Genomic DNA, 23,943 nt, shown 5'->3' on the forward strand with positions numbered 1-23,943 from the left:
TTCCATTTTGTTTGGTCTTCATTAATGATTCTGCCTTGAAAAAGGGGACAGAAGTAATGATCCCCCATTGTACAGTTTCCAAGAAGTTAAAAGAAGAGTTCAGGTTCAACTGTCAGTACCTGGTCCGAGGCAGAGCCAGGACGTGAGATTGAGTTTCTGAAACGGGACGGCTGGCCCTGGGGGCTCTCTATCCCCGCCGGGGGTGGCATCGGTGCGGTAAGGAAGGAGGCCAGGGTCCTTCGAACATTTCTTCCTCCTCCCCCTTCCTATCTCCTAAAGCCCAGACTCAATAAATAGTCTACCCAGCGCCCCTCTAGGACAGCACTCCCAAGACACAGAAGGACAGCAAAAGCAGCCGGGATCCCTAGCGTGGTGTTAACAAGTCACATCTTCTTACTAGCACACTATCCCCTCACTCACAGGCGTGTTTCTGGGCGTGCTGAGCACTACAAACCAAGTGCAGCTGGTCTCGAGCTGACGGCCAGGACTCACACACACACACACACACACACACACACACACACACTCGTGTTTAGCGGACGCCTGCTGCCAACTTCTTGCCTGGCAAACCAGAAACATTTCAGTGGTTTATAAATACGATCCCAGTCCGTCTTGGACTTCTCAGGTTCAAGCCCATCTGTGTCAGGTGCTCGGAGGGCTCTGAGTCCCTTTCCGTCCACACCCACACTCTACCCCAACCAAGCCGTCCACGTCCCATGATGCACCGCGCTCCCCAGCACCAAACATCTGAACTGGACAGTCCACAGGCCCCATCGGTCATGTCAGTCTGTTCTTTTTTTTTCTCCTGTGTTATGGAAATGTTATTTTTTCCACTCATATACCAACCACCTCTCACCCCTCCCAAATCAGCCCGTTGGAAAAGATTTATTTTGCTTTGCCGTGGCATGATTTAATATCAGACAAGTGCATCTCTGGTGCAGACAGTATATTCCTGGGACGCACATTCGAGATTCTGATTGATCAGCATTACAAATCTGTCCCGTGGTCCTGGCCGACGTGGAACTGGCACCCCGACATCATGTTTATGTCCTCCGGGCCTTGCCAGGGGCGGCGAAGATTGTCAGGGGGCTTTTCTCCACAATACATTAGGATTTCAGAAATAGTTGGCAGTGCCTTAAAAGAAGCCCGTTTTTTAACATGAGATAATGTATGTTTTCTTTCTACTTACTTGGAGAAGGTCGTATTGGGCGCCACCCAAGTTCACTTTTAAATCATTTTTCTGCACGCTAGACGCAGCTTTTGAAGTCGTCTGCCCCAGCCCACAGGGAAGCCAGAGCCCTGGCCTCTACCCGTGGCCCCACTGTGTGCCTGGCAGCCCATAACAGGAAGTGTGTCAGAGCTGGGTGGGCACGGGGTGGGTGGAGCGGGCCCACGGGGCTCGGTTCCACCAAACGGAAAATCCTCTGACGTGTCCTCGGTGTATGTGTCTGGAGCCCGAGCAGGTCAGATGTCACCCTTGCCTCCAAGTCTCAACACCCCTTTGTGTCTGCCCCGCCGGCCTTCAGACGGAGCGCATGGCGCAACAGCAGGCTGTTTCAAAGCGCAGGCCACAGGAAATGGCATCTGAAGGGCCTGGCGTGGAGGGTATTTTTACACCGTTCACTTTTTCCCTTTTCTTTTCATCTGTTTTCTGCATTTTTTCAGTTTGCTTTTTCTTCTTGATTTATTGTTGTATTATTCTATTTTTAAACCAAGACATACTTTCCCATCAGACGCTTTAATGTAACTCATATGAAAGCTAGAGGTGGGTGGACCTCAGACAGGGCAGGGGCTGCGTCCCGTCCCGTCGGAGCGGACTTCCCAAAGAGCAGATGCTTATCAGAGTCCCCCCCCCCCCAGCGGCTGTGGCCTGGGGGGCAGAGCCTCCCCTCCCGGGTCCGTAGTGGGGGTGCCTGGCCCTTCCCGGTGAACATGTAACATATGGCTCTCTTGTCCCCCTCAGTTCGCCTCCTCTTCGGTGCAGAAACAGGGACGTCCCAGGAAGGACCATGGGGTCCCCAACACAAGAAGGAAGAAAACCAGTCTGGCCCAACACTACTTGCCCACCTTGGGACTGGTCCACAGGAGCTGGATTTCAGAGCAGGATGGCGGGGGGGGGGGGGGAGGGCGTGCGGGGGTTAGGGTCACTCTCCTCTTCTTCGAAACTCTTCCACATCTCAGGATACCCCCTCAGCTCCGAGCCAGCGAGACCAGGGCTGAGACCCCTGCTCGCCTGGAGGCCTGGGCTGAGTTTCTTTACTAGTAATGCCCTGGGTTAAGTCTGCGTAAAATGCTTTTCTTCTGTCAAGATTAAAGATATAGTTTGTCAGACAAATGGTGGGTGCTCAGCAAAGAGGTAGCTGGTCTTAGGGTCCCAAGAGCTGTTCCAAATGCCCAGTCTGAATTCTACCTTCCCGCAGCCACCCTTTTATTTCCGGGTGTGCCTTCTCGGTCTCTCTCTTTGCTCTGCTCCCGTCGGAAAGACTGTGAAAAGTAAGGGCCACACACCATGTGGCCTCTCCGGAGCCACAAGGAAATGCCACCCTGGGAGAGCAGCTGCGGCCGATGGAACAGCGGGGACAAAGCGCTGGAATGGCAATGATCTTGGCACAAAAAACTGTGGATGGGGAAGAGAGGGATCCAAGATAGGGACGTAGAGGGAAATGAGACCATTTTAAATCTTAGTCCCAGAATGGTAAGGGCATGGGAGGGCACTGAGCAAGCTAGTGGCTTACGTTCACTCACTGGGCTGACCCTCAGCTTGTTCACCTGTAATTACCTAGAACTCCGGTGGGAAGGAGGATTTAATGGGCCCACGTGTGTGGAGTGCGCAGTACAAAGCCTGAAATATATTCACTCTACATACCTGTTCACCATAAGTATTATCTTAATTCCGCGTCCTCACTTACTCTGCAGGACCCAGAGCAAAATCAGCATTTACCTAGTCACTGGGTGGTTCAGAATGGGAATAATGATGGTCAAAGAAATTGCCATGTTACAGAAAATCATAGGGTTCTTTGGATTCAGATGCCGGTCTCCCATCTTTAAAGGCTCCCCTCCTTTGCTAAGAGAGGGAAAGTGCTATGTATCCTGCGAGACTGTTGTGAGCTAATACATGTAACATGTAACATACATGTGTGTGGCTTCTGGACAGGGTGCAGTGGCGACTGAAGCATAGTTTAGATTTCTCAAAATCCCATGTAATAACAGGCAATGTGACTAAATAGCAAAATCCAAAGCCCGTACATAACGTTTAAAACCAAACTAAGTAAAATGAAATGCCCACAGATCCTAAAGCACCAGTAGCCATACGCCCTGCGTGGTACTGACATCTCTGAGAGGGAACGTCGGAGAAAGCAACAAGGCATCTGACGCCCTGAACACAGCGAACCCCAAAATAGCCAAGAGGCACTCGTGAGAAAGTGCAACAGGCCAATTTGAAAATGGCAACGGAAACGGGGAGGGTTTTGCTGAGTCCAATAGGGGATGCATGCCAAAGGCCCGAGAGATGATGGGTATAGTTTAGTTCCTACGAACTCTCAAAACGGACCCACAAGGCTCCTTTCTAGGTCAGGGTTCCACACCGAGGAGAAAGTTCTGGAAGTGTAACAAAAATTAAACAGGACAAGGAAAACAGAGACAAAGGAATGAAAAACTAAAAGATAAAGTCAGAGAGAAAAACAGAGCCAGGAAATATCAAAAATCAAGATGCTATATTTTTAAACTTACCATGGAAGCCACAGAAGAAATGAGTGTAAAGTTACAAAAGCTTCATAAACCAATTTTCTTCCTGGAAGTTTAGGGAAATCAAATTAACAGAAAAAGTATCAAGAACAAGTCCTATACAAAGTTACTGTAAAAAAAAAAAAAAAAAAAAAGGGAGGGGAGATTAAAGAATAGAATAATATTCCTACAGATAATGAGAACACATCAGAAAATATTTTTAAAAAGAGATAAAATTTCTATGATATTATTTCAAAATAAGTAGAAGTTATTAACAACATAGAGCAAAATTTTAGAACCTCAGAAATGAAATGACATAATTCAAGACAGAATTAAAAATAAAAGAAAAATCATTTTGTGAATGAACACTCAACTGAAGGAAACACAAGTGCAGGCAATACAACAAATAATGCCTTAAGAAAAATATAATATGGAAAATTTAAAAATTTTAAATAAAAGTATACATATTTTTATTGCTGAAAGTATTGCAGATGTCCCTTTCTTTTTCCCCATTGACCCCCTCTATCCCACCCCCCCCCCCAGGATTACCACACTATTGTCTGTGCCCATTGGGTTAAACATATAAGTTCTTTGGTTAAAGATAAAAGCAATTTGAGAGAAAGTTACAAATACTGAACATAGGCAAAGAAGAACCAACATATGCATAAGAGAATTCCCAGAAGGAAATCCAAGCAAGAGAACAAAACAAATACTAAAATCTATGTTTCAAGAATATTTCCTAAACTAAAAAGATTTGAAACTGCCTATTGAATGAGGACACTATGTACCTAAGAATTTATTGACGCAACATGACCAATACCAAGTCATACTTTAGTAAAAGTACTTAACTTTAAAGAAAAGAAAACCACCCTTTGGGCATCTGGGGGGTGGGGGAAGCCCATGACTTATAAGGGAAAGAAAATGTGATTGCAGACTATTTGATGCTAGTGCTTTATATCAAAAGAAAGAAATAGTAAGTCAAGGATTTTATATCCAGCAAAAATTAACCTTCAGATATAAGGGGCACAAACTGTTGTCAACTCAATGAATGAGAATATTGTAGAATCTATAAGAGAACAAGTTTCAGACAATAAAAACACCTGATGGGACAAATTATGTGTCAAACTAACACTAAGTGAGAGCTAAGTGGGAGGGAGAGATTATAGTAGAAAATGGTTCTTTGTTCTGACAATGTAGATATAGTACAATCATTCTTTAAATGAGGAAAAAATGGATCTAGTATATGAGAAAAATAACTATGTTCAGTAATCTCAATCAGTGGTGGTAGCATTCACATTGCATTTTGAGATTGCTATATGTATACAGTGGGACAAAGCAAGTGAGTAATTATGATATATTTTAATTTTACCATCTCCTGTATCCTCAAGAACCAGAATTCTCCATGTGGAAGAAAGCAGATTCAGATATAACATAAAAGATGTTAATTAAAATCTCCAAAGTACTTAATTTGTATTAGAAATACCAGTATAAACACAAAAGATATTTGTACATAATGCCTGGCAAACAGGTGCTCAGTAAAGAGCTGAAGGGATGGATAGCTGTGTCTTCAGTGAGTTTACGCAGCACAGGGGAGCATCTTGCTTATTCCCAGAGCACCTCCCATTCAGAATCCCTATGCTTTCTGTCTTCTGGATTTTAACTATGCTGATGACACAAACTGTCTTCTTTCTTTTTCTCCAAATCCACCCACACTGCTTTCTTAGGGAGGGCTCCCTGATTAGCCCAGAGCACCTGCAGTCCTCTCTCCTCCAGACCCCAAATTTCAGCCGTATTTCCGGTTGGCTTTCATATGGTACCAAAGCCATCCCCACCTCCTTCCTGCACAGAAATCAAGCTGTGTAACCTGGCGCCCAGGGTCCAGCATGACCTGACCCCTCAGTCCTCGACTGTGTTGATTTCCCACGGCCAGTTCCTCAAATGCACCATGTGCTCTTCCATTCGGTCTGCCTGATGTTGCACATGTGGTCCCTCTGCCTGGATCGCCCTCCCACTCCATTCTCGACTCGTGAGTTCCTTGAAGGGTTCTCTCCTCTAGAGGCCTTCCTTGGAGTTCCTCTCCACAGATCTCAGGCGGAGGTGCCCCTCTGTGGTCCCTGGTATCTCTCACAGAACTTACGCTATAGTGTGATGGTCTGACTACAGGACTACCGCCCATTGGCAGGCTCAGTTTGTCTCTGAATCCCCTCGTGCCCAACAAAGCACTCCCAAGCCTCCATCTCCCAATCCCCCATAAGTATCCTTCTCTACCATCCCCTTTTGAGACACGATGAGGCTCTGCCAGGGTGATGCTCCCCTTGGCTCAGCCAGTTTAATAAACTATGTCCCTGGTGGTCTTTGTATGGACTTCAGCAGAGCCTAGGGCAGGGTTTGGCACTAACAGGTACCTGGAAAAATATTTGTAGAAAGGAGCAAAGAATTAATAGGAGGGAAAGGAGGGGTGAAGGGAGGGATGATAAAAGCAGATTGAGTATTGTGGATCGATAATGAATAAGTTGGCATTTGATTGCTATTAATGATTTCAAAAAGGCGCAGAGAACGGTAGTTTGGGTCCACCGATGTATATTTACCGAACTTTACCTTGGAGACAGCCAACCTCTCCCAGCTTAATCTGTTAGCTCCAAGGCAGAAAAATTAACTTGCTTATCCTGAAAAGAAGTGAAAATTTATCCCCCGAAGTCCTATTTTTCACTTATCCATTCAGACACACACACACACTCCCTTCTCGCCCTTGGTAGTGTACAGTTTCTGACTTGTAAAAAAAAAATGGTTGTTCCTTTCTGTTTAAAAAACTGGATTAGCTATTCAGGGAATACTAGCCCTTTCCTTGGACTCAAAAAAATATTTTATCCATTAAAATCTAACCAGGGTGTAGTAACCATAAAATCCAGCCACTCTCTTAGGAAGACGGATATCCTCAAAGATTTATGTCTGGCCGTCTCAAAGAAAATGTGTAAGATGGAGTTTTCTCAGAGACTTCCTGGCTGCACTCCACCCCACACATAATTTCTGTTTGTATAAACCTCAGATCAAAACTCGGGAAGGGTTAAGGGAAACCTTCCTGAACCACAGGTTATGTCTGCTCACCATCCTCGGTTGACCGTTGGGAATGAATTAACCAGTCCACAACTGGTTCTTGGATGAAATGAACCACCTCTCCAGTCCAAATGGTCAAACCCTTTGGGGTCGCAGATTCGATCCAGACTTGGGGCGAGGGTATAGTCAAAGTCATTTGCACATCCCTGTAATTGTGGTGAAAGATAATGAAAACACACCACATTATTAGTCTCCAGGATATGGTGGAGACCATTGGAAACATCAGAATTCGGGAAGGGGTGGAGAAGGGGGTGTGACTATTTTGAATGAACCTGAAAGAAAATACTTCCCAAACCTTCTTTCAGAAGACGATTTCGGTTCCAATTTTTCATAAGGTTGGAAAAAGTTAAGTAAACGAGAACTATAGACACTTGTTTATAGAAGGTTTTTCTCTTTAATTGCTGTTTTTGTTTCATGAAAGAAAAGTCCCATAAAATAGAAGCTCATTTCTGGTTCAGGGAGGCGGCGAGACTCCTGAGGACGCCACCAAAGGGCGGACTTGACCCTGGCCCGCCGAGGAGTCCCGGAGACGTGAACGTCGATATATTTCCACGGCGAGGCGTGCGACTTTCCCACCCTACACCCTACGGGTCTCTCCATACATTTGAGACAGTTTTTAAAACCTGAACTGTGGGACCATCTGGTTGCTGGCAAGCATTCCAGACAAGTGGTTTTCTAAGAAGCCAAGTTCTGGTTTGACTCTTTGATTGGAAAAGTATCTATTTCAATAAGGGTGATAGGCCCCTGGATGCATTCTCACCAAAAAAAAAAAAAACCCGAAACCAATACTTGAAATGCCAGCAGCGAGTTGTAGGGAATTCTTTTGGTTTGCCTTCAAGGACACAAAACATCCCAAAGGTCTTCTCTTTGGCACAGAGGGAACTGGCGTGGAGAACTGGCTCGGGGTGTGTGTGGAAACAGTCAGATGTGGAAGTCAACAGACCCAGGTTCAAATCCTGGCTTTCCCACCAGCAAGCCCGTCTGACCTGAGGCCAATTCACTCCTCCTGAGTCTGACTTTCCCCATCTGTAAAATGGGGACACAAACCTCAGTTCAGGGATGGGGGTGGGGGCTCAGAGGGATGATATTTTTGGGATTCCCACCAACCACACCTGGTACACAGCAGGGGCTTGTAAGGGTGGGTTTCATAGCCACCATCCTCGTAGCACGATGGAGGCGCACAACTCTCCAAGGCCATGGGATTCCCCCGGCACCTCTGTCTGGGGCCTTCAAAGAAGGCGGAGGTCCTGATCTGCTCTCATTAATCCAATCAACAGACAATCTCAGGACATGGGGCTGCCACAGGGCCCCAGACTGGAGGGATTCTAAAGATAGAGGGGGTTTCTCTCTCATCATCGATGTTTCTCTCTCCCTCCCTCTCCCTTCCTGTCTGAAATCGATTTTTAAAAAGGTCAAAAAATAAATAAAGTTAGAGGAGGCATTTCATCTACACTCGAGCTAGTGCCAGACAAGGCAGACAGGAAAGTACACAGGAAGTCTTTGCTAATAACCAAAGCGTTGTTCGAAATCAACGTGGAGAGTGAGCTACACCAAGCCGCATACCTGCAGGGCCAGCCAGGTGGCCTGGCCGTGTCCAGCAGATGCAGGGGAGCCGGGCCTATCTGAAGGCGGCCACCAGCACCAGGCAAGTGTCCTCAGCAGGGACACAGGTCAGCGCGGCCGAATTTCTCATTCCTCAGGCAAAGCCAGAAATCTGCATTTGTATGTAGAGCCTCCGAATTTTTAAATATAGATAGTTTTAAAAAATTTAAACATCTGTCTGCTGGCCACAAAGATCCCCATGGCTGGAGGGCTCCACCCAGGAGGTGGGGCTCACGCCACGCCTTGACTTGGGGGTAGAATTTAGATTCGCCTTTTTGGGTATCTACCGGGTGAATGCCTCTTAGGAGGTGGTGTGGCTTGGTGGTTATGGACTTGGTGTCTGATTCCTCGTGTGCAAAATAAGAAAGGTGGCATCTATTCAGAGAGCGGTAGTGAGGATGGAGGGAGGTCAAGTTCATTGGATTTGCACGATCAAGAGCCTGGTCTTCTTAGCCTTTGCTGTCCCAGCCATCGTGGCTGTTGTAATTGCTGTTTTTACTGAGAGAAGGGACCAATGGCATCTACAGTTCGGCCACCCTCCACCCAACCTGTCCCAGTGGCGAGCGCACACTTGCCCAATCTTGACACAATGGCCCTGAGACGTGGACGATGATATCCTTGTCCCCATTTCATAGATGAGGAAACTGAGGCAGCACGGAGCGTGAAGAACCCGTGCAGGGTTACACAGAGAGTCCGAGGAGAAGAGATGAAAACCTGAGTCTCCTGGCTCCACAGCGCTCCTCCCTTCTGCTCCACCCACACCCTCAGGACCTGCTCCACAATGGCCCCGGGTGCCCCCCACTTCCCGCGTGCACGGATTCCAGGAGCCCCACACCCTGAAGCTTCCTGTGGATTCATCTCCCCTGGGCCCATGACACACCATCCCTGCCCTGTCCCGCCCCATCGACCACTTCCGTCCAAGGCTCCTTTGAACTGGCTGCAAGGCTCATCCACAAAGCCCAGGAAGCATCTTAGACACAGAGAGGCATTACACGGTTTTCCTCCTAAAAGCACAGCCTGCCGTGCAGCTATTGTGTCAGTGAGCCCGCTAGTCCCACTTGCCAGAAACCCCAAGCAGCTTACAACAAAAGCAGCTGGCCGGAGGGCTGTGTGAGCCCCGTGTCAGGCCGTGTCCACACACTCTCTCTGCTTTTATTGACTTGGTTTGGGGCTCCCAACCCACAGATCAGGGGCAGGTCTCCCACACGCAGACCCGGCCCTCCTCCGGAGACGCATGGGAAAGGGACACGGGGACATGGGGTCGGGGACCGAGGTCAGTCCCCATGGGAGCAGCACTCGGGGGCCACAGAGTCCCAGACACGGATGCTGTGTTCTCATCTTGGAGCCACTGCGACCTGAGGGGGCGCTCAGAGGGCAGGCTGCCAAGCCCAGTCATGTCGCCGTGACAGACACCGAGCACCCCCTGTGCTGGGAAGTCCACATACTTATCGCCCCTTTCCAGCGTCTTCCCATCCCACCACCCTCAGCTACCCACCTCACTCAAGTTCAAGTTCAGTAGTGCCCCCTTGTCCACAGTGGCACTCTCTACAGTTTCAGTTAGCCCGTGGTCAACCACAGTCCGAAATTATTAAGTGGAAAATTCCTGAAATGAACAATTCGTATTTTATTTTTTATTATACATTCTTTTTTTAAAATTCTTTGTTGTTTAAAGTATTACATAAGTCTCCTTTTCCCCCCATTGACCTCTCCCCAGCCACTCCCACCCCCCAGCACATGCCCTCTCCCCCCTACTGCCTGTGTCCATGGGCTATGCTCAAGTGCATGCACACAAGTCCTTTGGTTGATCTCTAACCCCGCTCCCTTCCCTCTTATGTTGGATGGTCTGTTTGATGCTTCTTGTCTCTGGATCTATTTTTGTTCATCAGTTTATGTTGTTCATTATATTCCACAAATGAGTGAGATCATGTGGTATTTATCTTTCTCTGACTGGCTTATTTTGCTTAGCATAATGCTCTCCAGGACCATCCATGCTGCTGCAAACGGTAAGAGTTCTGTCTTTATAACAGCAGTGTAGTATTCCATTGTGTAGATGTACCACAGGTTTTTAATCCACTCATCTGCTGATGGGCACTTAGGCTGTTTCCAAATCTTAGCTATGGTGAATTGTGCTGCTATGAACACAGGGGTGCATATATCCTTTCTGATTGGTGTTTCTAGTTTCTTGGGATATATTCCTAGAAGTGGGATCACTGGGTCAAATGGGAGTTCCATTTTTATTTTTTTTTTAGGAAACTCCATACTGTTCTCCACAGTGGCTGCACCAGTCTGCATTCCCACCAGCAGTGCACGAGGGTTCCTTTTTCTCCGCATCCTCGCCAGCACTTGTCTTCTGTTGATTTGTTGATGGTACCGTTCTGACAGGTGTGAGATGGTACCTCATTGTCATTTTGCTTTGCACCTCTCGGATGATTAGTGATTTTGAGCATGTTTTCATGTGTCTCTTGGCCTTCTGTATGTCCAACAATTCGTAAGTTTAAGTTGCGCGCTATTCTGCGTAGCGTGATGAAATCTCGCGCCATCCCGCTCTGTCCCGCCCTGGGCGTGAGTCACCTCTCTGTCCAGTGTCTCCACGTTGTTAGTCACTTAGCCGCCTTCTCAGTGATCAGATCGTCTGTCACGGTATTGCAGGGATCGTGACCCTGATTTTACTTAATAATGACCCCAAAACGCGAGAGTAGAGCTGCTGGCAATCGGATATGCCAAAGAGAAGCCGTAAAGTCCTTCCTTTAAGTGAGAATTGAGTGTAGGAAGAAACATAGTGTATCTAGAGTTTGGTTCTATCTGTGGTTCCAGACATCCACTGGGGGTCTTGGAATGTGTCCCCTGTGGAGAAAGGGGGGGCAACTGTATACACAATCAGAGAGGAAAAGAACCATCCAGAACACACCAAACCATGGGGCCCTCGCCACCCTCCACCAAGGGTTGAGCGTTCCCTCCTCCCCTCAGGCTCAGCTGCGGCATGCCCCTCCTTGGAGGGGTGTCCGCCGCCCGAGGGCAGCAGTGCCGGTGAAAAGGATCCGTTAGCTGATTATGTGCCCGCAACCACTTGGAATCGACACAGGGTCCTTCCCACCGCCACCGGAAAAGGAGGCCGCCGGACGCTGCAAGGACGCCGTCCCTTCCACGTGACCACATCCGCTTCCGGGTGCAAGAGCTTCTCTTTCAGACCCCACTCTTCACGTGACACAGCGGATGTGTGATCCCAGGTCCCGGGGCAGGCGGGCCTTCATGCCCAACCAGCGGTGTGACCCCTGCCAAGTAGATGGCTGTGAGGGTCCGGGAGAACGAACGCGAGGCGCTCAGCTCCACGCCTGGTGCTAACTGGGCAAAGGAGGGAGCCATTGCCATCACCTCAGGCCAAGAGGGTGATCCTCCTCCTCTTACACCGAGCCTGGGGCGAGTGCTGTTACTCCGGGTACAGGACACGGAGGCCTGGCTAGGTCGCGTGTGCGGCAGGTACAGGAAGGATGACGTGAGATTTGTTCTCAGGACTGCCTGACTCTAGAGCCCAGGACCCTCCCCACTAGTCCAAGGAAGTGAAAGTTAACCGCCAGTTAAAGAAAGCCCCCGGCGAGGGCAGACGCCCCGCGTGCTCAGCTGTCCGTCCCCCCTCCCTGCACCTGCAGGAGCCCCTGCCGGCCAGCGGCACGGGGTTCACATAAGACTTCCAGGGACAGCGAGGTCACAGACTGCACACGGGCACACGCAGACCCTCCCACAGCAGAGGACACCCTGCCCTTCCAGATGCAAGAGACAGGGGTCCAGGGATGTCACTCCTCCCACCCCAGGGCCCTTCTTGCTCCTTGGCAACCTATGGCTCCTGAAAGCGGGGGGTGTGGGGGGGGGGCAGGCTGTCCCGTCTCAGACTCCTTCTCCTCGGTGAATTTTCCACGAAGAGTCTTGGATTCAGGAGCAAGAGGCCTTAGGAATTCAACAACCCCACGGGGGCTTCTCCCTCGCCCTCCAGCGCCAGGCCCGACGTAACACACAGCTAACAGGCGAGCGCGCACGGGACGCCTCCCAGCGCCGCTCCCGCAGGTGGCGGCTGAAGTCATGTGCGGGGACCAGGTGTCGGGGGCGTTCTCGGAGCCCTGTCGCTGATTCATTTGTCTGCAGACATTCTAGACTCCGCGTCTCCGAGACAGGCCACGACCGAGTGCATGACGAGGTGAGCCCGCCTCATGTTCCCCTCCAGCTCCCCCCCCCCCCCCGAAACACTTTCTTTTTCCTTCTTGGCCTCGGGGCCCAGAGTATTCTGGACATATTTTTCATTTTTCCAAATATCAATTGCTCTTTTATTCCCTCTTCGAAGGAGTGAGTAATAAGAGTTGTGTCTGGTCCTGAAATTCCGACTGAAATAAATTAGCCCAATGACCAGCAGGAGGTGCCTAGAACAATAACGGCGGAATACTTGGCATATTACAAAAGAGCGCTGGATGTCGAAGTACAGTAAGTCTAGAAGCACATTGCGAGCGGCGGTGCCAAAACGGGGATGCAATGAGCCATCCAGGCAGCAGAACGCCTCATAAATTAATCCCGGTCTTTTTTTTTTTCCTTCTTGGTCCACCGTTCACAGTTCTCCGAGCCCTCTGGTTGATGGGGCACGGAGGAGGGTATTTGCGGTGTGGCCCTCGCCCCCCGCGGCAGGCAGATGCCACGGCTGTGTGTGAATGTCTGCATTTGCCCCCTAACTCGCCTGTCATCCCGGGGACCGGTTGCTGCAGTCTCAGGAGCAGGAGAGAACGCAGGCTTGGAGGCGGCAAGCTGCTACCAAATACTGAGCCCTTGCCAAGTGCCAGGCACTGGGCTGAGCGATGGGAGTGCCACAGAGGACCACGGGGCCACCGTCCCTGTCCTCATGGTGCTGAGAGCTCAGACCTGCCCCAGGCCATCTGAGCTGGGTCTCCATCTCTGGGGGCATCAAGCAGTGGTGTGATCCGCAAATCAAATCCCTCTTTCCCTGGAAGGAATCACTCATTATGTGGGGGGGGAGGGGGGGTGGCACAGCCCTGCCTCTCACAGCAGAAGCTGGAGCCCTGATGCGCATCTGCACCTCCTGGCAGCCAGGGGCAGGCCTGTGACAAAGCCCAGCCTAGCAGCTGCTCCTGCCCAGAGCTTTGAGTCTTCAGGGATCGTCCCAAAGACACTGTGGCAGGCTGGGGGCGTCCCCCAAAGATACCCACGTCCTCATCCCTGGAACCTGGGAATGCTACTTTATTTTGCAAAATAAAAAGGACTTCGCAGATGTCATCAGATTGCGAATTCTGAGGTGAGGATATCATCCTGGATTATCTGGCGGCGGGGGGGGGGGGGGGGGACCCCAATGCATCTTTATTAAGAGGGAGATTTCACGCACACAGAGAGAAAGCAATGTGACCGCGGAGGCAGCGAGGGGAGTGATGCGGCCCCAAGCCAAGGCGTGCTGGGACAGGCAAGGAATGGGCCTCCCTCCGGCCTCCGGAGGGGGTGCAGCCGCCCGGGTGCCTGATTTCAGCCCGGCGACCCTGACGTTGGACTCTGGCCTCCAGAACGGTGAGAACGTTCATTCCTGTTGCGTTAAGCCGCCCAGGGACAATCTGTCACAGGAGCTCTAGGTCACAGAGGCAGGCACCGAGAGAATTTAGAATTCCTCCGTGGCCCTGGGGTCCAGCCACCCAGAGCTTCACAGTCCTGGGCTCAGACCGCTCCCGGGTGCACCCTGATGTGCAGGTCCAGCGGCTGCTTCCCTCCCTGGACCTTCAGCCCCTCCGTCACTTCCAGGCGCTCCCTCGGGACATCCCTCCACCACGGGCCTCCTCTGACTTCCGTTAGCCAGGGCGCGTCGGTGGCTTGCCATCCTAAGTACGAAACCCCACATGGCGGAACTGCTAGGAAGATTAGGGACAAGCCATAGCGGGGCCCAATTCACGCACAAAAAAATCAGAGCTCACAGACCAATGGCCTGCGTTTTGCCCACATGGTGCGGTTTTTTTTTAAACTTGAATTTGTTGCCAACATGTAAAGGTCAGGAGAATGCGCATAAAAGGCTGCATTCCCAGCTTTTCTTTTTTAAAAAGTCAGAGGATTTCACAACACCGGACCCCACGGTTGCATGGCGACAACTGGCTGCCCTGTGGACTACGTGGTAGAACCTGCCGTAGTCCCCCCAGGCCTTTTTCTTGTACACCCAGCCCACGCCTCTCATTTTATTCATTGTTCGGTACCGCTGTGTATTTGGGTTTGCAATCCTTGTTACAAGTACCAGTCTTTCCTCCATCAGACCAAAGGTAGGGTGCTGGTGGAAAGTTGGGGGGGGCGGGCAACCAGTCCATGGCAGACCCTCCCCCCGCCCGCTGCCCACACCGGCTTCTGGGTACGCATTGTGAGGGCCAGGCAGGGCCGCCCCCCTCTGCTCCCTCCCTTCCCCGTCCTGAGACTGAATTCCCAGAAAACGGCCCTCAGAGCTCATCGCAGGAACTCCCCGACTCATCACCACTCATCACCACTCTGCAGAGCAGTTTCCTGGAAGAACCCACTGGGTTTCCCCGAAAATGTTTCTGGTCATCTTCTCTGTCCGTGACCGCAATTCATCACTTCGGATGCCCGTACTTAGTTTAATGGGCAGTCCTTGAGTATCAATCTACAGCTGGCACGGGAGACGTTTTGCCATGGAAAGCCCGAGAGGCCAGTAGCACAGGCAAGACCATGGGGATGAGGCAGGCGGCCGTCTGAAGAGCCCGCAGGTGGAAGCAAGAGATGAGCTCTGGTCCTTTTCCTCCAACTGACTGGGCTGGTCCATTTCTTTCTTTAAATATGTTTTTATTGATTTGAGAGAGAGAGAAACAATTGATGAGCGAGAAACATTAACTGGCTGCCTCCTGCACGACCCCTACTGGGGATCAAGCCTGCAATCCAGGCGTGTGCCCTGACCAGGAATCCAGCCAGCGACCTCTTAGTGCATGGGACGACGCTCAGCCACTGAGCCAGGCTGGTTCTTTGTTTTTCTAGCCTTGACTTCTCCATGGAAAGGGCGAATATCTCATGGCAAACAAGAGCCTGGGTGCCGGGATCAGACCCGCAGAGTTCAGATCTCAGCCCTGCCTCTCTAGCTGCGTGGCTTTGGGGAAGTGACTTAACCACTGCGAATGAGCCTCAGTCTCCTCATCTGTAAAATGGGATCATAATATTATTTACCACCTAGAACTGTAATAATACGATGAGCCAATATATCTAAAGCACTTCGCATCGTGCTGGGCACTCAGTCATTTCTTGAAATATTAGCTGGCGACGACGATAATATTAAGGATATGGAGGGGAAAGGGGGGAGAGAAGAAATGGAGGTTGTATGAAATCCCTGGGTGCCAAACTGTGGGAGTCATAAAGTTGGAGAGGGAGGAAGGGATATAGCTACTTTGGATATTTCAAAAAGCTTAATGGGACTCTGACATCTACTTACCCAGGATAAAGCCACAAACGATACCAGGAATGGCAACTTCCGTTGCTTTTGGCTGAAATGGCATACGAGTATGCTCCTGCGGGTAAGCTAGAAGACTTTGGAGCTAAACAAACCTGTACTCGGATCCCCGGGAGGGTGTCTGACCCTGAATAAAGAGAATCACGTCCAGACAGAGACGGACAGCACTGACCTTGAAGGGCAGTTCTGAGGGTTAAGTGAGATGATGCATGGAGAGCATGCAGCAGGGGGTCTGGCTCAGTGCATGACAGCCACCATGGCTAACAGACAGCCTTCTTTCGCCTGCCTGGGCCTCCGCGTCTTCCCTGGTGACATTCAAATCACACACCTGCTTGACTCCTTCAACAGACAGTCACTGAGCCAAGGGCTGTGAATACAAAAGCGGAACCACAGTTTGCAGTTGCTTATGATCCATCCATTCAGCAAACATTTTTACTGAACACCTCGTAGGTAGCAGGCTGCCCAGTGGGCATCAGAGACACAATGGGTAGTAAAACCAATTCAGTTCCCAACTGCCGACAGAATCCTGGCCTGGAGAAGGTGTGGTACATAAACTAGGGAGGTGCCTAGCCTAGTAGATGCTCAATAAATAAAAATAATCAGAGACTGTGATGTGTAACTCATAGGAAGTACCGATTTCTTAACCCATGAAAATTGTTTGTTCGACGGGGACTTTCAAACTAGGAGGGAAGCCCAAAGGCAATCAAATTTCCCTTATACACTTCACAAAACACGTAGGAGCTGTATTGCTGAAAATTACAACATGCTGATTAAAAAACAAAACAAAAAAAAAACAAAGAGGAACTAAACCATTGCAGAGGCATAGTGTGTCCACGGAGTGGAAGATACACATGGTACAGACGTCAGGTTTCCCCGAAGTGATCTGTGGGTTTAATGCAACTCCTATCGAAATAGCAGGCGGCAAGGTTTTCTGTAGACACAGGCCCCTTCGTCTGAAGTTGGGAAAGGAATGGGCCCGAGAAGTTCTGAAACCATCTTGGCAAAGAAGAACAAAGCGGGAGAAATTGATGTACTCAATATCAAGATCACGTGTCATTATTGGTGCAGGGATCGATACACAGATCAATGAGCAGAGTGGAGTACCCATTCAATAAACCCACACAAATATGCTCAGTTTGACAAAGGGGCAAAAGCAATTCAGAAGAGGAAGGACAGGGTTTTCAACAAATGGTGCTGGAGCAACCAGCCATCGATCGGCAAAAAAAAAAAAAAAAAAAAAAAAAGACCTTTAACGCGAACCTCACACCTTCTACAAAAATTACCTCCTAATAGATCATGGGCTGGACTGTAAAGCAAAAAACTATCTTTTTTAAGAGAGGAGGAAAATCTTCTGTTTCTAGGGCTAGGCACAAAGTTCTTAGACTTCACACACACACACACACACACACACACACACACACAACACATAAAAGAAGAAATTGATAAATTGGACCTCCTCAAAATGAAAACTTTTCTTTGCAAAAGTCCACATGAAGAGGATGAAGAGACAAGCTACAGGCAGAAAGGAAATATTTTTAAAGCCTATATCCCCAAAAGGATATATAAAGGACTCACAAAACTCTGTCATAAAAACCAATCCAATTAGAAAATGGGCAGGAGACATAAACAGACCCAGCACAAAGGAGGAGCTGCAGATGGTGACTAAGCACATGAAAGATGTCCAACATCCTTAGCTCTCCGGGAAATGCAAATTAAAGCCACAACGAGATGTCACCATTCGCCTATCAAAGCGTCTAAAAGAAACACTAATGAAAACACCAAGTGCCGTTGGGGATGAGAAGACACCAAATCACGCATGTGCTGCTGGTGGGAATGTAAAACGGTAGAGCCATTCTGGAAAACGGACAGTTTCTTACCAAACTCCCAGGCAGTTACCATACAACCCAGCAATTGCGCTCTTCGTCATTCCAGAGAAATGGAAGCTTCGGTTCACACAAAATCCTGTATAAGTATGTCCCTATCAGCTTTATCTATAAGAGCCCCAAACTGGAAGCAGCCAGACGTCCATCAGAGAGTGCGTAGTTCAACAAACTGCGGTACACGCATGCCATGGAGTACTCCGTGGCAACTGCAGCCGTCTGGCTGGATCTCCGGAGAATCCTAACTACAAAGAAGCCGATCTCCAGAGGTCGCGTGCTATTTGATTCCATCGATATGACATTTTTGAAAAGATAAAATTTTAGACATGGAGAACGGATCGGTGGTTGCCAGGAGTTAGGCACCGTGGGGGAGGGAGGGGGCAGGTTATCAAAGGCAGCACAGGGACTCTGGTGTTGGAAGTCTGGATCTTGATTGTAGTGGCGAATACACAGACCTACCCACGTGACAAAATTATTTGGAATTAAATGCACACACACACACACACACACACACACACACACACACGTACATGAATGAGGACAAGCACAACAGATCTGAGCCAGGTGCAAAGATTGTGTCGACGGCAACATCCTGGTTGCGATCCTGTATGCGGCGAGGCTACCCTTGGAGGGAAGTGAGTTAAGGGCACACAAGGTCTCCTGTATTTGTCCTTACTGCTGACATGAATCTAAAATTATATCCATAAAAATTTCAGTTTAAAAAAGCTTTCTATTGTTTTGTATTTAAAAACTCGTATTTTATTAAAAACTTGCAAATATAGAGGGAAAAGGTCAGAAAAATCATCACCCTGAAATATAATCTTCTGATGTATTTCTTCCTGGTGTTTTGTTTTTTGTTTTTTCTTTTTTACATTTCTATGAAGAAGAAGTGAGGGGCAGGGCTAAAAATCAGGCTGGTGACAAGGGTGGGGCCTCGCTGTCCCCACCTTCTGTGACATCACACCTCACTGCTTGAGGGATGCCTGGTGAGCAGAGGACCCTGGGGGTGCCCATCTGCTGTCAGGTGCGGGGACCTTGCTGCACCCAGGCACCCTGACCGGAGGCCATGGTGATCCAGCGGGTGGATAGCAGGGGGCGAGTGGCCGCCGAGCTGCTTGAACGCAGCAGGGGCAGTCGCTGTGAGGACAAGAAGCAGGTGAGGCCAGGCCAGGTACACCCCGCTCTCCTCCCGTCTGGGCTCAGACACGCTGTCAGGCCCTCAGAGTCAGGCGCAGGCTGTCAGCTCCACTCTGCCTGGAGCCTGAGCTGGCGGAACAAAGCTGGGGCTCAGGCGCTCCTTCCCGAAGCTTTACCGCGCGCTTACCTACTCCCAGCGCTGCCAGCAGAGGGCATGCTCGCGGAGGGTGGGGGTTTGTTGTTGCTGCTGTTAATCCTCACCCGGGGATATTTTTTCAGTTTAAACTTTCAGTTTAAAATTGGTTTTTAGAGAGAGTGGAAGGGAGGGGGAGAGACAGAGAGAGAAACATTGATGTGAGAGAGACACATCAATTGGTTGCCTCCAACTAAGATACGTGCCCTTGACCAGAATTGAACCCGAGACCCTTCGGTCCATGGGCCGACACTCTATCCACTGAGCCAAACTGTGCAGGGCAAGGGGCTTTTGTTTAGTGTCCTGCTATATCCCTAGTGCCTAGAATGGTGTTTGGTGATGAATGAATGAATGAATGAATGAATGAACGAACTGAAATAAATAGGACAATACACCCGAATTGGAGAGCCCTTAGAGCATTAGTTCTTAGGACTGAAATTCAAACCTCACCTGGGATTTTTGTCGGTAGGAAACTCTCACTGTCCACAGCCTGGTGCTTCCATCTCCTCTCTCTTTCGTGAATGTTTACAACATTCCTGAGAGGTAGCTGCTGTGGATCTCGCTCACAGAGGGGTAAACTGAGGCTCAGAAAGGCAAAAAGGCCATACAGCCAGGATATGCTGGGGTGTGAAGCCAAGTCTATGTAACTCCAGAACCCTTAGCAAGGGTTACCCTGCACTTCACCACCTCCCAGCGGAGAGGTGAGGAGGGCTGGGACGGAGGCTGGGGAGGGCAGCTGGGCCTCCCACACCATGGGAGGCATGGGGTTTTATTCTGAGATTAGTAAGAAACCATTGAGAGGTTTTAAACAGCGCGATGGATGACGGACCTACACATGTCTTCAAAAGATCCGCTCACTTCATATACGCACGCCAGTGCCTCCTGGATGCTGGGCCTCGCGGCAAGATGGGATTTGAGGGCCCCTCACACTGCGGCTCTTCCTAAGAAGCGTCCCACGGATACCAGAGCCCAGGAACGCTCTGTGTGGGAGAAGCGTTAGAAGGGTCCTGTGGTTTGGGGTTTGCACTGCTCATTCACATAACGGAGGCTCTGCGAAGCCCCGCAGCAAGGCAACCCACTCACTTCTGCTGACCATGGCATTTCCCAAATCAGAGTCCCACCCCTCCTTTTTGAAAGAGGTGCATTTCAAACCCATTCTGCAGGTAGAGAAACTGAGGCTCGGAGAGAAGAAACGAGTTGGCTCAGGCCCAGGACGTCACAAAGAGAAAGACTAAAATGGACTCCCTAGTCCCAGCCCTCCTCACTTCCCCACCTTGGCTTCCACGGGACATCAAATAAAAACCGAGCCGCGAGCATGCGGATGGGAAACAGTCAACCTGTAAGGTCAGAGGCTGAAGAAATGGAAGAGCATTCAGACCGCTCACCGGACGGTTTAAAGAAGGGGGCGGTTCTGTGTGTTTCCCATTCAAAGATCCCCAGGGGATACTGAGGAGGAGAGAAAAAGCACCTAACCTTACGTATACAGAGCAATGACTCTCACACTGGTGTGCCCACGCGGGCAGCCACCACCCGGATCGAGCTACAGAACATTCTGGAACCCGGATGGCCCCGCAGGCCCCCACGCAGCCAGCGCCCCACCCACAGCCAGGATTCTGACTTCTTTCATCGCCGATGAGCTGTGCGTGTGCGAGGATTTCCCGGGGATGAAATCAGTGCGCACCTTTGTGTCTGGCTCCTGTCACTCATCAGTGGGTCTGCGAGGCTCAGCCGCTGTAATTTACTTTTCGTTTTGAAGTTCATAACAAGAATATCGCTGCTGGTCTATACAAAGAAAACTACCCGGGGGAGAGGCAACTTGGGCCAATCTTTAGTCTTCTTTGTTGTGGTAGCGGGGCTAAGTCTCGCCTCATGAACTCGAGTACGTAAGAAATACAGGGTTTCAAGGCAGATCCAAGCTGGCTCCGTCCACATCTGGTGAGTTTGAGGAAGACTCGATATCAGCCCACACTGTCCGCCTCAATGCCCCGTCCACGTCTGTTTGCCCTGACACCGTCACTGTCTCACTGACAGTGAAAGCAGGTGTGTCTGAGCCCCCTGTGCCAGGGGGAAGGAGGGAGCTGACTGCACAAAGGCATAAAGGAACGTTCTAGAACGATGGAAATGCTCTTTATCTTGACTGGGGTGGGAGTCCACAGGTATAGACGTTTGTCAAAACTCATCACACTGAACATTTAAAAGGTGTGCAGCCCTAGCTGGTTGGGCTCAGTGGATAGAGCGTTGGTCTGCGGACTGAAGGGTCCTGGGTTCAATTCCGGTCAAGGCCACATTGTGGGCTCAATCCTCAGTGGAGGGCGTGCAGGAGGTAGCCCATCAATATTCTCTCTCATCATTGATGTTTCTATCTCTCTCTCTCCCTCTCATTTCCTCTCTAAAATCAATAAAAATATATTTTTTAATAAAAATAAAATAAATAATACAAGGTGTGCCTTTTAGCCCAGCCAGTGTGGCTCGGTGGTTGGGCATCGGCTCATGAATTGGAGGTCACGGTTCAATTTCTGGTCCAGGGCACATGCCCAGGTTGCGGGCTCGATCCCCAGTGTGGGGCGTGAAGAAGGCAGCCCATCAATGTTTCTCTGATCGTTGATGTTTCTATCTCTCTCTCCCTCTCCCTTCCTCTCTGAAATCGATAAACATATATATTAAAATGTATGCATTTTATTGCATGTAAACTATACCATGTTAAAGTGGATTTCGTTTAAAGATCCTTTCACACAAAAGATGCAAAAGTGAGGCAAGGGATGAGAACAGAAGCAGGCCTCCATTCTCAGCAGCGGGGAAAGAGGGGACACAGCAGTGACGTGTCCGTTGGTTGCCACGCTGTTTCTGCAGAGTTTGGGGGTTCGGTAGTGAGCATGTGACTTAGGTAACTAGGGAAACGTTCAGCTCTGAAGACGATCTTATCGCTGCCCCCTCCCCAGTTCCCCGAGAGAAGCAGACGCCCATCTGCCCCCCGGCAATTGACCTGCCCCCTCCTCCTCCTGCCCGCAGACGCTGTTGGCGCTGCTGGTCTTGGTGCTGTACGTGAGCACGGGGATATCAGGTGAGCTTTGGGAATCTGAGAGGGAGGAGCTGAGGCCACACAGAGCCGAGAGGGGTGTTCTGGAGATGCCTGCATGCCAAGGTGGTCTCGGCGCTTGCCTTCTCCCACCGCCCTTCATCCCACTGCGGTGACCAACCACCTTTATGCCAACTGCCATCCGTTTGCCCTTGTGAAGAGGTGTGTCTGTGCCCATTTCAGGAAGAAGTTGGGAGATGTCAGAAAGGATCAAAGAATGTAACTACCAGAATCCTGTGGCTTCCCAGGTAACATGTTCAGGAAGGTCCCGAAGGGTGGACAGGCTTGGCTGAGGAAATCTGGGAAGGCTTCCTGGAGGTGTCATTAGCGAGCTGGGTCTTGAAGGCTAAGTAGGAGCTGGAGAGTATGGGGAAGGGTATTCCAAGCAGAAGGAGTAGCACCTGCAAAGGCTCAGGGGACTTTCTGAAACCAGTGGCAAAGGAGTCTACGTGAAAAAGCTCCAGATGTAACTTTGGTGTCTGCCTTTCAGGGATTTGAATTCCAGACCAAGGATCCCTCCAAAGAGCCGCTAAAGGTCGTCAGGACTTGGTTGAAGGAGAACTTGCAAGTTTTCTTAGAAAAGCTCGAGAAGGAGGTGCGAGAGCTGGAGCAGCTGGTGCAGGACCTGGAAGAGTGGCTCGATGTCCTTCTGGGCGAGGGGCACCCCGAGGAATCCTGCTCCTCCTTCAGGAACCGTGTGTGAGGGGCCAGGGCTGGGACCCGGGCAGGAGGCCAAGGAGACAGGGGAAAGGCTTGCCAGCCCTACTCTGGCTCCCCTAAGTAGGGCTAAGCTGTGATCCCTGAAGTTCAAGGCAGGAAAAAAAAAAAAATAGAATAGTTGGGACTCTAAGAATGCTGTTGGTGCTGCTGCTTCCTGACCGCAAACACCACCAGGAGGACCCGGGGCTCCGCTGAGCTGTCCTCCCTCGCACCCCACGGGATCCACACGGGCTTCCGAGCCAGCCCCAGGGCCAGGAGCATTCTCTCCCACTTACCTGAGACTTTGTGCCAAATTCCTTAACACCTCAAGACAAACTGCCTCATTAGTGAGAATCGGGGAAACAAACTGCCTCACGGGGTAACAGTGGGGACCAAACATGTATAGATAGAGCGTGTCGGGCACAGAGTAGGGACCCTGTAGTATACGCGTGTTTATATTATATTTAGATATTATATTACATATGTGTATCTATTTTATATGACATATAAAATACAGCTATAGATTTTTTTAAAATGATTTTTCAACTAATTAGAGAGAGGAAGAGCAAGGGAGAGAGAGGGAGGGAATCATAGATGTGAGAGCGGAACATCGATCGGCTGCCCCCTGCATGCCCCCTCCTGGGGATCTAGCCCACAACCTGGGCATGTGCCCTGATCAGGAATTGAACCAGCAACCTTTCAGTGCAAGGGACAACGCCCAACCAACTGAGCCACCCCAGCCAGGGTATATAGATATTTTTATAAAATGTATATAAAAACTAGGGGCCACAACTGTCAAATCTCAGATGGAAGGTGGGGGTAGGGCGTGGGGGTGGGGGGTAAGAGATCAACCAAAGAACTTGCAGGCATATATGCATAACCCATGGACACAAACAATAGGGTGGTGGAGGCCTGGGATGGGGGTTGGGCTATACAGGGTCAATGGGAGAAAAAAAGGGACATATTTAATACCTTCAACAATAAAGATTTTTTTAAAAAAAAAAATAACAAATAAACTAGAGGCTACATTAAAAAAAGAAACTAA

General features: G+C 49.8%; 1 protein-coding gene across 1 annotated transcript; it reads left to right on the forward strand.

The window, feature by feature from the left end:
- Positions 1-18,859: 18,859 nt before the first annotated feature.
- SMIM23 (small integral membrane protein 23) lies at positions 18,860-22,902 on the forward strand (the record flags this gene model as incomplete). Its single annotated transcript, XM_079770292.1, has 4 exons — positions 18,860-18,949; positions 22,133-22,184; positions 22,383-22,447; positions 22,690-22,902. 4 exons carry the CDS (start codon positions 18,860-18,862, stop codon positions 22,900-22,902), a joined length of 420 nt encoding a protein of 139 aa, XP_079626418.1.
- Between the last annotated feature and the right edge of the window lie 1,041 nt (positions 22,903-23,943).

This window comes from Cnephaeus nilssonii (assembly GCF_951640355.1).
Source record: "Cnephaeus nilssonii genome assembly, chromosome: 5".
Lineage (NCBI taxonomy): Eukaryota > Metazoa > Chordata > Mammalia > Chiroptera > Vespertilionidae > Cnephaeus > Cnephaeus nilssonii.